This window comes from Microplitis demolitor, chromosome 5 (genome assembly GCF_026212275.2).
Source record: "Microplitis demolitor isolate Queensland-Clemson2020A chromosome 5, iyMicDemo2.1a, whole genome shotgun sequence".
NCBI lineage: Eukaryota > Metazoa > Arthropoda > Insecta > Hymenoptera > Braconidae > Microplitis > Microplitis demolitor.
This window is the reverse complement of record NC_068549.1, coordinates 22,760,075-22,774,291: the sequence shown is the minus strand read 5'-3', so window position 1 is coordinate 22,774,291 and position 14,217 is coordinate 22,760,075. Positions and strand designations below refer to the sequence as shown.

The window sequence follows — 14,217 nt, the reverse complement described above, 5'->3', positions numbered from 1 at the left end:
TTATCAGCAGTTTTAGCTTCTAGTATTTTGTTGTGTTTAATTTAAATAATCAGTGCAGTGATTTTAAAATGAAATAACTGAAATATGCAAATAATTTCTACTCAAAAAATATTTGAAATTAAAAATATAAATAAAATGAATTTTTGGTTTAATTTATTTATAATATATCTAGTATTTAATAAAGAAATAAAAGCAATTAAAAATCAACCGAGTAAGTATTTTTAAATTTATTTTATCTGAGTGTTAAATTTGATAATCGAATTCCTGTACTTGATATTAATTTTTTAAATTTATACATTTTAGTTGACTAGTATTTTGTAAATTAGTTAAAAATATAAGACTAGATTTTTGAATATTCAAAAAAAATTCTCGACAGTAAATATTCGTAAAAAAAATATTTCAAATAATTGCACTATAGATTTTTTTTTTGTAATTAAATAGTTGATAAAATATTCAAAAATTGTTAATTGTTTGCTTCCTTTTGAATCATAAAATATTCTTTGATCAAAACGAATTTTCTTGGGTAAAAAAAAATTTTTTTCGTGTAGTTTTAATTTTGTTGCGGGAATTCGGTTGCAAATTAGCACGGCGTAAGCCGTACAGAATGAATTTTTGAATGGTAGAGTGCGGTAATCCCGCAGTTACACATCGCCAGCCGCGGAGTGTCCTGGAGACGCCGATGGGAGTTCCAGAACCGCGGAGACTCAGCACCGCGAGAATAACCGGAAGGATATTCAATGGGAAGCCAAGCAAACGAGGATCCTGGCCCTGGCAAGCTTCACTGCAACTCATGCACCCCAAAATGGGTTTCATCGGCCATTGGTGCGGAGGAGTACTCGTCGATCCCTCATGGATCCTCACTGCCGCTCATTGTATTCACAAGTAGGTTTTATTGCTTATTTTAAGATAAATCATAATAAATATTTAAATTTATTTTTTTTTTTCACTAGTGATTTATTCAATTTACCAATTGGCGCGTTATGGACGACAGTACTCGGCGAATGGGAGTTAGATTCCGGTAATCGCGGGTCAGTGCGAATCCCTGTTGATCGAGTTGTGATACATGAAAAATTTGATAATTATAATCATGATATCGGTGAGTTTTTTATCTCCTCATTATTTTTAATAATTAACAGAAAAAATATTAGTAGTTTTAATTAAATAAAATAAAATTTTTTCTATTAAAAATTCATATAAATATAAGTAACAAATATATAAGAAAAAATTTTTATAATTCAGCCCTGATGAAATTAAGTAGACCAGCTCCACTTTCAAAAATAATCCGAACGATCTGTCTACCCGAACCAGAAACAGAAAAGAAACTCTCAGACACAAATTGCTTTACTTCCGGCTGGGGTCGATCTGGACCATCACCTTCATTGTCTGTCGCACTCTTAGAAGCTAGTATTCCTTTACTGACTCTAGAGGACTGCAAAAAAGCATACGGTAATTCGGTACCTCTGCGAAGTGGTCATCTCTGCGCTGGGAATACCGACGGCTCTTCTGGGTCCTGCGTGGTAATTTTAAATTTCAAATTAAATAAAAACTAATTAAAATTATAAATAATTGAGCACAAATTTTAAAAATTAAAGGGCGATTCGGGTGGTCCACTACAATGCAAACGTGCCGATGGTGTCTGGCAGTTAGCCGGTATCACATCCTTTGGTTCAGGATGTGCTAGACCAGGTTTCCCAGATGTTTACACCAAAGTCCAACATTACACTGAATGGATTAAAAATACCATGAGCAGTAATGCCGACACTTGATCATTATAATTAAATATTTAAATATTTATTTAATGCTGTCCTTAATAATTTAATAACTAAATTAAATATGTAAATAATAGTGTACATAAAATAATTTTATATATGATAAATGTAAGAGGAATTTAAGAAAAAAAAGTATTAATAATAATAATAATGATTAATTTAATGGAATAAAAATCGATGGGCGATTATGTTTACTTTCCAATACAATTTTCAAAGTGAAAAGTCTGCAGATTATAATATGATAAATATATATAAATCTATAAATACATAGATATATTGTGGTTGACTTGACTCTTGTCTTGAGGATCCTAGTTTTCCAAACCGTTAATCTTTAACAATACTTTCACGTTTGTTCGAGTATATAAATGAAATTATAATAATAAGTAGATATTTTAAGTAATTGTTTAATTATTTATAATCTTTAGTATTTAAATATGGTATTTATTTTTATTGCGTACTTTGTGATTTATTTTTTGTTATTTTTATAAGAACTATAATTTTTTTTGTATAAATATTTATAGTTATAAATAAATATGAAATAAAAGAGAGGATTTTAAACTCTGAGATGGTAGAAACTTAACTTTACATATTGTTGTGTGAAATATATAAGAAAGCTAATTTATATACAAAGTGAGGCTTTGGATAAATTGTTGTTTTAACATAAAAATAGTATTGATTTATTATTAGAACCGGCGCAAGGCTTAAGAAAATATCGATGGGATTAAAAATAAATTCGTAAAACTTTCTATTATGAATATAATTTATGAATTTTTGTAATTCGATTAATAAGACGATAAAAAGCGGGATTTTTAACTTTAAATTTTTTAATTTTTAAATTTTCGAAAAAAAATCTGAAAAACGGTTGACCCTACGGGAAAACCTCAAAACTTCCCACTGTTTTGGAACTTTTGAACCGAGATTTTCAAAATAATTTCTTAGACGGCGATCCTGATCATAATTTTCATAGCCGGAAGTTAAAAATGAAAGTTATTGGTTTCGGTCTGATTTTCAAAAATTAAGTTTTCATCAGATCTCATGTTTTGAAATCCTAGGAAGTTATTCTGACTATTTCTCTATCTACAACTCATAACTCAAGTTTTCTGAGCTCAAAAACAGCGGGAAATTTCGAAATCCGTCCACAAGGTCGACAGTTTTTCAAATTTTTGTTCTGCAATTTAAAATTTTTTAAATAATACAAATTTTCGTGCTATTGTCAATTTAAATTAAATTATAGATGCATTCAACTGAAATATTCAATTATATGTATATACTTGATACATATATGTTGTCATAGTTTGTAGTATATGTAGACTATAATTGAATCTTAAAGTTAAGCAAAGCACTTAGGATCATAAATGTCAACACGCTTAATATTTTAGTTTATGAATATTTAATAAAAATGAATTTTTTTTAAATTTAATATTTATTACTTTGTATAAAAAATATTAAATACTTAGAATACAAAGTTGAGTTACTGAGAATGGTAATAAAAATATTTATATTACACTGGTATTATATTTCAAGTTACATATGGGACCACCAAAATGATTTAAACGAATGAATGAAGGCATTGAGTCATGACACAAGTTTCTGTTCAATTTTAAAAACTCTATTTTCGGGAAATAATATATTTTAATTTTTATCTCAAGTACTTAAATTTTTTTTATTAAATAAAATTTAATTATTTCTCACAATTATATATTTTATTATAAATACTGTTGTCATAAATTTAATAATTTAATTATTTTAATTAAAGTAATTGTCTGGTATTTAATTTTCTAAATTTACTAGACAAAAATACACGGAATCATAAACTGTAATTTTAATTACCATGACTTTAATGATCACAAAAAAATTATATACAATTTTTTTTTTTTTTTTTAAGATAAAATTTATAATTTTATTTCATTTAATAAAATTGCCGGGAAATTTAAAAATTCTTAATGACAAAAAAAATTATTAAAAGAGTATTAATCATTATAAGGCATTAGCTGATTAAAATAATTAAATTAAAGGAAAAAACTCATGGGACTTGATAGTAAATGTAGGAGTGTACGGCTATTTATCGCCTGCTTTAAATTAGCATAAGCATAAAAACTTTTACTTGAACTTTTATTATTTAAAAACATTTTAAAAAATTGTCTCTTTTTTTATTATTAGTTTTTAAATAAATTACGTTCGTCTAATAATTAATTAAAAAAAAACAATTAGTGATAAATAAATAATTTTAATTAATAAATAATTTCCTTTAATTAACGAGTAATTAATTATTAGAGAAAAGACAATTAATAATTATAGTAAATTAATTTTTTATAAACAAGATAATATTTATTTATAGATAATATTTAAAAATCATGCGCATTTATAAAAATGCGCGCGTTATTATCGCGCAATTATAAACATGCGCACTAATTTAAACGCAGGATCGTGATAATTTAAATAATAATTATTGTTAATTATAAATTAAAAAGTGACTGGTATAAGTAATTAAATAAAATTATTACTTTCAAAAAAAAAATAATCATAATTATCAAATATTTATTGCAATTAAATGATTAGGATTAATGAGAAATTATTGATTATAATGACGTGTAAAAAAAGGGAATTAAATGAACAGGGTGTGGAATGAACTGAATACGTTACTTATTAACAGTTTAGATAATATTGAATTGCGGGGGTGGAGATACTGGAGATAAATCAGAAAACTAGATAAGATATAAGATAGAATTGTTGATCGTTCGGTTTTCAGTTTAGTTCGTTTAGTTTTAGTTCAGAGTTCAGTTTCTTGAGTTGAGTGTAATACACTCATTACTTTTAAGAAAGTGAACACTCTTGTTATAAATATATAGATATAAATATAAATACATATTTATATACATGCAACTGTTAGTATTAGTGTTAAGTATGAAATATAAGTAAAAATAAATGACTAGAACTGAATTTAATTTCGAGTATTATTGACAAGAGGTTAAAGTGTGTGTTAATTATTAGCTCTATAATTATTGTAATTAATAATTTATTTTGCACATTCAATTCCCGATATTTTCATATTTTTTATTTTAATACTTTTGGGTAAGTATTTTTTTTCTTTACTGAAACTTGAGTTAAAATTTTTCACTTAGAAAAGTATTAGAAAATAATATTTATAGATTTTAGTTGATGTAAATTAAACAGAAGCTATTTGTAGAATTATATTGAAAATAGATTACGATTATTTTTAAATGTGATTTTATAATGATCCTAGTTAGAAGACAGTTCACAATTTTGGAGTTTTTTTTCATCAAATCAATTATAAAAAAAAAAAGTAAAAATATGCACTTGTAGGAAATCAAAAAAGCTATAAGTGCATTTTTTTGAATTTTTTTTTTGTAATTTATCGTTTTTAAAAAAATCCTAAAATTATTAGACGTCGGTTAACTTATCATGATTTTTTTTAAAAGAATTTTTATCATTTTTAAAAAAACTTTTATGTAAAAATTTTATTTTTTGTTCTGGACACGCAAATTTATGTTGAGTAATTAAATAAAATTGTTGCAGATAAATATTAAAAATAATGGAAGTCGAGCCAATATCACATGGAATAATATTTATTCCTCTATCAACAGATTCATCATCAGATGCCGTTGCATCGATTAAATTTAATCAAACTTTAAATTTACAATCGTTACCATTGGTAGCATTACAAAATGAGTCTACAGAAAAAGTATCCCAACTAGAACGAGTAATAGAACCAGAAAAAAAACCAGGATCCTTACCAGAGTCAGAATCAGTAATGAGGCTGTCAAGTGACAAGGAAGGCCTGGCAAAAATAAAACAGACTCCTGACAAAACAAAAGGGTGTCCGATACCCACATGTTCGCGATACCAACGTGCATTTTCACGTGCTCATGATTTGAAACGTCACATGGCACGTCACGAAGCTAAATTGCAACGTTACAATGAGACCCAGCCATCTGATGTACGTACTTGTGGTCAATGTGGTGATAATTTTCTCAATAACTCAATACTGCAACGTCATATTAATTCCACACACCCAATAAAACATAGTGATGTTAATAATTCTGTTCATACCAATGCAAATATTGGTAAAGATAATAATTTACAAAATAATGATAGCCGCGATATTATTTATGAGAATGCCGAGTACTCAAGCAGGCTTGAAGAAATTAAATTTGATAATTCTGGTCAACTAGACAGTCATCCTGTTACTGATAAGGTTTTTTATATTTATTAGCTTTTATAAAAGTAATTTTTTAATCCAGAGTTTAATTATTTTATTTAATTAATTAATTAATTTTAAAATAATTTTTTGGATTTCAAAATTACTTGATCATAATTAATAAATAAATATCAATAAATATATATTTTATTTAGAAATCAACGGAAAATAAATCTTCTCTCTGCGGATTAAATTTCCAAAATGAAGAAACACAGACAGGTCACTTGAAAGAACATTCAGCAAAACTCCAGCTCGAGTTACCGAATTCTCCGGATGTCCAGTCGAAAGAAAAAATAGCCGATGATTTTTCATTAGAAGAATTACTGCTACTAAAAAATCCACGGGTGCTCACAAAGACCAGATCTGAGTCAAAGTCTCCGCTGGATAAAGACAAAATAAGGTGCAATTACTGCGCGAAGACGTTCAAGACCCAGTGGACATTAAACACGCACGTGGCAGCACACGAAGGACGTTATCAGTTTTCCTGTTCGATTTGTAGTAAAAAGTTTGTTAGGAAAAGTCACTTCAATAGTCATTTACGGTCACACGAAGCTGCTCGTCCGTATGTGTGCGACAATTGCGGCAAAGCGTTTAAAGAATTGAAACATCGGCGGGAACATATGAAACGCACGCACAATAATAACAATAATAATATTAATAATAACAACAACAATAATAATAATAATAATAATAATAATAATAATCGTAATGCAATACAAAATTTACTAGACAGTATAAGTGCATCGGTAATTGCTGAAGACACAATTTGTGACGAACCAAAATTAACTTTACTTATGCCGATGAATTTTTCTAATTAATTTAGTTAATTAATTAATTTATTTGTTAATATTTATAAAAAAAAATAAATAAAATTGTTTATATATTTATGAATAAATAATTAATTACCCGAATGTTGCTGTTAATTTAATTACCAATAAAAAAAAGCGACTGTTGTTTATTTTTTTTTATTTAAGAGACAACAAAAAAATAAAATTTTATAATTTGTAATTTATAAAATATCATTTTTATTTGAATAAATTGATATTGTACTGACGATGTACTGAAAAGGGTGGAGAGAAGAGAGAAAAGGATCGAGATAATTAAGCGGTAATTTTTTAAATGAGTGCGAGCAAACGCCGGAGGATATCGTTGTCATGGGAAGTGAGAAATGGCCCGATAACAAGATCGAGGAGCTACACACTGGAGACTCTGGACACTCTACCACCGGAAGTATTAGAGATGGTTTTCAAATTTTTGCCCTGTCAAGTTGTCGCTACATCAGCGCGTCTTGTGTCCAGGTATTGGATACCTGGGCTTGTTTTTTTATTAATTACTTTTAGTTGTATTTAAATTTCAAAAAACGAAAATTATTCCAGACAATGTCAGCTAGTAGCGACATCAGTTTTAAACGGAACATTTTTTTCCGCGGGCTGTCGTCTAGAATCGGTGATGACAAGAACAGAGTCGAAAATAATCCACCTGAAGAACGAGACCGATATCCTAGTCCACAGTCGCGCGTTCAATATCCTGGAGATGATCCGCACCCAGTACAAAATGCTGCGTGCAGTGACCTGGCGCTACACTCACCCACCGCGACCCGAGAAGTTTCCACGTCTATGCTTCTATGCTGGGAGTCTCCTGGACGAGCTCAACAACCTCCTGTACCTCGCCAACGTTCGACCCGCGGCACTGATCGGCCCCAACGGACCAGACACAGTCGTAACCGAGTTCTTCGCCCTTTGCAAACGTTTCATGAACTATTTCGAGAAGGTCTCGGAGCGCAAACTCAACAGGTTATCATCATAATTACTTTTTATTTTATTTTTTAGGGAACCGCTAGAAAAAAGTAAACCGTTATAAAGTTAGCGGTTCCCTTGATCTGTAAAAAATAAATAATAATTATTATTAATTTAAAAAAAAATAAAGATCAGCACTGATTTCCGGTTGCAAAGCCATCGACATCCTGGACTGCCTCGCAGAGGGACGTCAGGTGATAGGATTCCGTTTGACAACAGGACGCGGGAACCGCGGGAATATTCTTTGTATGCAGCTCCGGTACGTGATGCGCCGCGCCTGGTTCACGTGTCTCCAGGTGCCACGTGCCGTGGACGAGACTTCCTGGCGCGACGAGCAACGATTCATGCATCTGAGATTGAGACGGCTGGTCGGCAGTGTCAACGAACATCACTACGAAACCCTTCACTACCAAAGAGAAATGATGCTTCGCGACCGGGGAATGCCTCTACCCCGACCTCCCCTGCCCTCGACTTACTCCGGCTACGGAGAGTACGGAGGTCAGTTCTTTTACTATGGTAATATGAACAGATACGCGTTTGCTAACAAGTTCAACCGGACACCCGAGTCTGAGGACTACGAAGTTGACGACCGACAGAATGCACGAGCTATTCCCAAGTTTGACCTGACTGTCTCTGTTGATCTTCGCTGCTCACCGGAACTAGCTCCTCTCGCAGTCAGGTCGATTCTGAAGAGTGATGATGTTGACCATCAAATTGCTTCGCACCATCCAGAAATTTACATGAAAATGAAGGTCTCCTGTCCGGGTTCCGTTGCCAACCGACTTCCCGGTAATTTTATTTGGGAACAAAAAGCTACGAGACGCCCTCAGATTTATTGATTTATATATTTTTTTATGTTTAATATTCTCGAGTAGTAAAATTTAAATAAATTTTTTTTTATTGTTTTTTTTTTTTAAATTTTTAAATGAGAAATTAAATTTTTTTTTATAAAATTGTTTTTATGACTCGAAAAATTTGAAAATTTTTAAATAATTTTTTTTACAAACAAATTTTTTTACAAACGACTGAAATTTTCGGTGTAAAAAACCTCAAGAAAATTTTCATAAATTTTTAAGTTGAACCCAACTGCCATTCCCTCAATTGATTTATGATTTTTTTTTCTTCATTAATTAATATTTTAATTATTTTATTCTTCAAATTACTACTCGAGATTTTCTGAATTTTAAAATAAAACTAGGAGGAAATAATTTAAAAAGTCAAAATACAAACATTACTTACGTTTTATTACTTTAAAAAATGATAAATAAACAAACTTAATTTTTAGCAGCAACTTTAACATGTCCTTCAGCTTCCTGCTCTACTCGCCGCGGCATCCAGACAGTTTGGTTGAGCTTCTTAGCTCTCTCTTCTAGGATCCCATACATAAAATGATTCAACATGACCCCGCGAGGCAGCGCGACTCCTTGGAATCTCATCATCTCAACTCCCTCTTTCTGTATTTTATGGATCGCAGTCATCGTAAACCGACCCATAATATTTGAGTTCCCAACCATGGGGCCCTTGCTGATGTCTACGTGCTCTCCCATCCTGTACAACGTGACCTTTTCATTATTTCCCTTAGCGATATCCGGAATCTGTTTGCTCTTGAACGGATTGTCCTGGAACATCTCCAGCGCCAGAGATTCATCAACTTCCAGCCTTTCAATCGGCAGATCCTGCTGAATGAATTTCGTGAATTCACTTGACAGCACTTTCATTTCCGCTGAAGTTGGTGTCCAATCTGGCAACGCCAACTGGGCGTCGTACACAAAACTCCCAGACTTGATGTTGGGTGAGGTGAAACTGTGAAGATGACAAGTTATGTCATCTTGAAACGCATTGTCAATTACAGCCCCCAGCATAAACGAACACGTCCGCCAAAATGCATTATTGACAGCACGTGTCATAGGTGTTTTCATGGTTGATAATTTTAAGTTACAGGCTCCAGTGAACGGACGGTGCATGTCCCAAGGAACGTCATCAACAAACGCCAGTGCTGACAAGTCTGCGACTCCTTCTGACACGTGCTTAGCACAGTCATGGGGCGTCGAAAGATTTTTATTCATCAGCATCGTAACTTCATCTTCAGATGTAACATAAATAACTTTTATTTTCTCAATCCGTCCAATTGCTGACCTCTGAGATTTTTTTTCAGCTTCAAATAATTCATTTCGACGTTTCTTTGCTTCTGTTTTCGTAAGTGATGACGAAAAGTAACGAGTACATATTTTTATATTCCCACGGAATAGACACAAATTTCTGTACCTAGAATTTTATATATTTATTACTAAATGTATATCATAAATTTATATATTAAATATATAATAATAATAATAATTACCCTTGGATCATTTTTGATGAGTAAAATTACACGATAATTAAAATAAAATAAACATTATTCACTCACGAGTTTTTAAATTTTTAAATTATTAATTATTTGAAATAATTTGAATTTCAATTGTTATTTGTGTAACAAGTAAAGTAATTACAGGTTATATTAATTTTAATAATTAAAATGCCGGATGATAAAATAGGAATGATAAGAAGTACTGCGCTGTTTGTTCTATTCTTTAAATTTAAAAGTTGGCAGCGCGCGAAAATTTAAACTGTTGGCAGAACTGTTTTTTTTTACTGATAACTTCAAGTACTTGGATTATTCACGCATAGCAATAGGTGTACTTGATATAATAAAGAGTACCGCATAGAATAATAAATAATAATTAATAAATAATAAAAGTAATAGTTATTAAAAATATATATTATTTAAAAAATGGAGCCGTACGACGTGATAGTAAACCAACCCGTCGTCATTGATAACGTGAGTTATTTTATTATTTTAACCTATTAGATTTAACTCTGTCCATCACAAGTGTCAAACGCCAGGCCATATTGTTGCCAAGTGATAAATACCAATAAATATATTTTAAAATCATTACATAAATAAATAGCAACTTTTAATTACCTTTTGCTAATTAACTGAGCTGTCAAAAGTATATTTTTAGGCAAAAAAATTCTGTTTGACGTCTCGAGTGTCAACGACAATGGAATCGATAAAAATATTTTATTTAATCGCCCAATTATTGATAATTATTAATTATGGCATTGAAATTTTCAGGGTTCTGGGGTAATTAAGGCCGGATTTGCTGGAGACCAAATACCTAAATGTCGTTTTCCAAATTAGTAAGTAATTAAATTACGTGTGTGAATTTAGCAGACGTCAGACATTTTAAATTATAAATAAATAGAGGAAATAAATTTTAAAAAAATATTTGGAAAAAATGCATTTATTAATTTCAAAATTTCTTATATGCGCATTTTTTTTTAATTTTATTTTATTAATAATTTAAAATTTTTCTGATGTCTGTTCGCTCACACTCATAATTAAATTTAAAATTAAAAATTATTTTATGTAAATCTGATATTTTTTATAAAATAATAAATAAATTATAGCATTGGAAGGCCAAAGCACGTGCGAGTTATGGCCGGAGCACTCGAAGGTGATTTATTTGTCGGTCCAATAGCTGAAGAACATCGCGGTCTGCTGTCCCTGCGCTACCCAATGGAGCACGGGATCGTGACAGACTGGAACGACATGGAAAGAATCTGGTCTTACGTATACAGCAAAGACCAGCTATCAACCTTCGTCGAAGAGCACCCGGTTCTCCTGACCGAGGCACCACTCAACCCGCGAATAAATCGAGAGAAGGCTGCGGAAATATTTTTCGAGTCCTTCAACGTGCCCGCGTTGTTCATCTCCATGCAGGCAGTCCTCAGTCTTTATGCAACCGGACGCACTACTGGAGTTGTCCTCGACGCCGGAGACGGTGTCACGCACGCAGTTCCTATTTACGAGGGTTTCGCGATGCCACACAGCATCATGAGGGTAGACATCGCCGGGCGCGACGTCACGAGGTACTTGAGGCTGCTGCTACGCAAAGAAGGCGTCAATTTCAAAACGACAGCTGAGTTTGAAATCGTGCGGACAATCAAAGAACGTTCCTGCTATTTGTCCAGCAATCCACAGAAAGAAGAGACCGTGGAAACAGAAAAGTTCCAGTATATTTTACCTGACGGCAGTTCTCTAGAAGTATTTTTCTTTTTTTAAATCTATTTTGTCTACTTTATTGGCAGTAATTCAACTAAATTATTATTACAGATCGGACCAGCAAGATTTAGAGCACCGGAAGTATTATTCAGACCAGATTTAATCGGGGAAGAGTGCGAAGGTTTACACGAAGTCCTCATGTACTCGATTCAAAAGTCTGATTTAGATTTACGCAAAGTTTTGTTCCAAAATATCGTACTTTCTGGTGGTTCAACATTATTTAGAGTAAGTTTATTATATGTAATTAATTATTAATCATCAATATTTAATTATTGAACTGTAATAATTTATTTATGATTTTTATTCAGGGATTCGGTGACAGATTACTATCAGAAATACGTAAAATGGCGCCAAAGGATATTAAAATAAGGGTAAAATTTATAAATTTATGTTAATTATTATAATTAATTGATTAATTATTAATTAATTAATTAATGTATACAGATATCTGCACCTCAAGAACGTCTCTACAGTACATGGATCGGAGGATCAATTCTAGCGTCACTGGACACATTCAAAAAAATGTGGGTCAGCAAACGCGAGTACGACGAAGACGGCGCGAGAGCGATACACCGCAAGACATTTTGAACAATCGTTATTATTTATTATTGCGATTGTTTTATTTATAAATTAACATGAATTTTAATTTTTATAACAATGCTCGGCACAATGTACATCCTCTTTATTTATTTTATTTTTTCATATCAAACGTACAATCTTGTACAGATTGAGACCCAGTTATTATTTTGAATTATTTTTATTACAAATTCAAATTTAATCAATAAGTTTATTAAAGTTTCGATCTACGGTCTATCCAAATAATATGTTTTGAAATTTATATTTGTATTATTTTTTTTTTATACTCACGATATTAATATTTAATTACATTAGTTAAGTAATTTAATTAATTAATTATTTAAATTAATTGATTAAATAATTTGTGTCATTTATAAAGTTTTGTCAAATATTTAAAACAAACTTGAACGCTTTACTATACAAAAATTTTTAATTTAAAAAAAAAATTAATTATTGATAATTAATAATAATAATATTAATAATGTAGACGTTTTTGCAAAGTATTTGTAAATATGTATGCTTTGGTAAAAAAAATAAACTACAAAAACAAAATTTATCTGAGTATTTTTTAATAAAATTTGTGATTTTGAAGTTAGCAGGCGTCTAATAATTTTTGGATTTTTTAAATGATGAATTAAGAAAAAAAAATCGGAAAAACGGTTGACCTAAGGACTCTTCAAACTCAAAAAACGATTGGTCCAGGAATAAAAACCGATTATTTTATGAATTTTTAAATATCGTAAAATTTTGATCAAAAAATTATAAATTGCCAACAATTAGTAAAATAAATTTTATAATATTCGAGTTGATAACTTTGTAAACAAATTTTTTCTTTAATGAATTAAAAAAAAAAAATCGATTTTTTTTAATTAATCGAAAGATTATCGATTTCGACGAAAGTTTGGGATTTAGAGCTCCCTTAAGTTGGCGGGGGGAATTCGATTTTTGGCAAATTTTTTTTAGCAATTCGTTTGTTCGTCGATTGTTCGTCAATGTTCGCTATAAATAATTATTTGTTCGTTTTTTATTTTTTTTTAAATAAATTTTTAAAAATTTATTTGAAGTTAGCGGTGACTGTACTCATTTTCTATCTTTTTTAATTTTTTTTCCATTTATCTTGATTTGTTTGTTAATACCCCACCAAAAATAGCGTTTGTTTGTTTGTTTTTATATTTATAATTAATTATTAAAATTGTAATTATGCCCGTTGATCTAATAGTAGTTGTGCGCATGCGCAAGTGTCTACTCTAGATTTAAAATTTTTTATTGTTTTCATTATTATTTATGTTTTAATTAAATTAGTAATCTTATCAAGTAATTATCAAATCCTGTTGATCATCTAGCACATCGTAAGAGTATTCAGGTATTTATCGGAGAGAAATGTCAATAAGCCACAATAAAATATGAAACGAAAGAGTCCTCAAAGAATCTTAGAAAACCACTTTTAATATTTTTATTATTATCTTTATTTATTTAATACTCAACTAATTATTTTGTTTTATCAATATTAATTATGTATTAAAAATACTGAAAACATTTTAATGTTATTTTCATTTACTCTTTTATAATTTACCGCTCTGTTTTGTAACTTACGTGGTGTGTCACCTATTATCAAGTATTTTAACTTGCCGTTTAACTAGTATTTTTGTGTTACACAGTTGGTCTCATAAATAGTTGGTAAACCAATTACTAAATTACAAGTATCATCGAAGTCAATAATAAATAAATATAATATTGGAGCAGGTTTGTAAA

General features: G+C 30.3%; 4 protein-coding genes across 4 annotated transcripts; 3 read left to right on the top strand and 1 right to left on the bottom strand.

Annotated features, from left to right (window-relative positions):
* Nucleotides 1–554: 554 nt before the first annotated feature.
* On the top strand, nucleotides 555–2,236 carry LOC103570805 (chymotrypsinogen A). The gene is made up of 4 exons (XM_008548678.2): nucleotides 555–882; nucleotides 951–1,096; nucleotides 1,240–1,517; nucleotides 1,593–2,236. Exons 1-4 carry the CDS (start codon nucleotides 617–619, stop codon nucleotides 1,764–1,766), a joined length of 864 nt encoding a protein of 287 aa, XP_008546900.1. The 5' UTR covers nucleotides 555–616; the 3' UTR covers nucleotides 1,767–2,236.
* Nucleotides 2,237–4,196: 1,960 nt separating this feature from the next.
* Nucleotides 4,197–6,891, top strand: LOC103570848 (zinc finger protein 768). The gene is made up of 3 exons (XM_008548728.2): nucleotides 4,197–4,841; nucleotides 5,307–5,985; nucleotides 6,144–6,891. The coding sequence occupies exons 2-3, from the start codon at nucleotides 5,323–5,325 to the stop codon at nucleotides 6,804–6,806; spliced, it is 1,326 nt and encodes a 441-aa protein (XP_008546950.1). The 5' UTR covers nucleotides 4,197–4,841; nucleotides 5,307–5,322; the 3' UTR covers nucleotides 6,807–6,891.
* Nucleotides 6,892–9,007: 2,116 nt separating this feature from the next.
* LOC103570809 (39S ribosomal protein L39, mitochondrial) lies at nucleotides 9,008–10,341 on the bottom strand. The gene is made up of 2 exons (XM_008548682.2): nucleotides 10,126–10,341; nucleotides 9,008–10,049 (listed from the first exon to the last, which is right to left on the bottom strand). The coding sequence occupies exons 1-2, from the start codon at nucleotides 10,134–10,136 to the stop codon at nucleotides 9,059–9,061; spliced, it is 1,002 nt and encodes a 333-aa protein (XP_008546904.1). The 5' UTR covers nucleotides 10,137–10,341; the 3' UTR covers nucleotides 9,008–9,058.
* Nucleotides 10,342–10,420: 79 nt separating this feature from the next.
* On the top strand, nucleotides 10,421–12,893 carry LOC103570810 (actin-related protein 1). Its single transcript, XM_008548683.3, has 6 exons — nucleotides 10,421–10,602; nucleotides 10,900–10,964; nucleotides 11,235–11,871; nucleotides 11,941–12,114; nucleotides 12,198–12,260; nucleotides 12,334–12,893. The coding sequence occupies exons 1-6, from the start codon at nucleotides 10,555–10,557 to the stop codon at nucleotides 12,475–12,477; spliced, it is 1,131 nt and encodes a 376-aa protein (XP_008546905.1). The 5' UTR covers nucleotides 10,421–10,554; the 3' UTR covers nucleotides 12,478–12,893.
* Nucleotides 12,894–14,217: the final 1,324 nt, after the last annotated feature.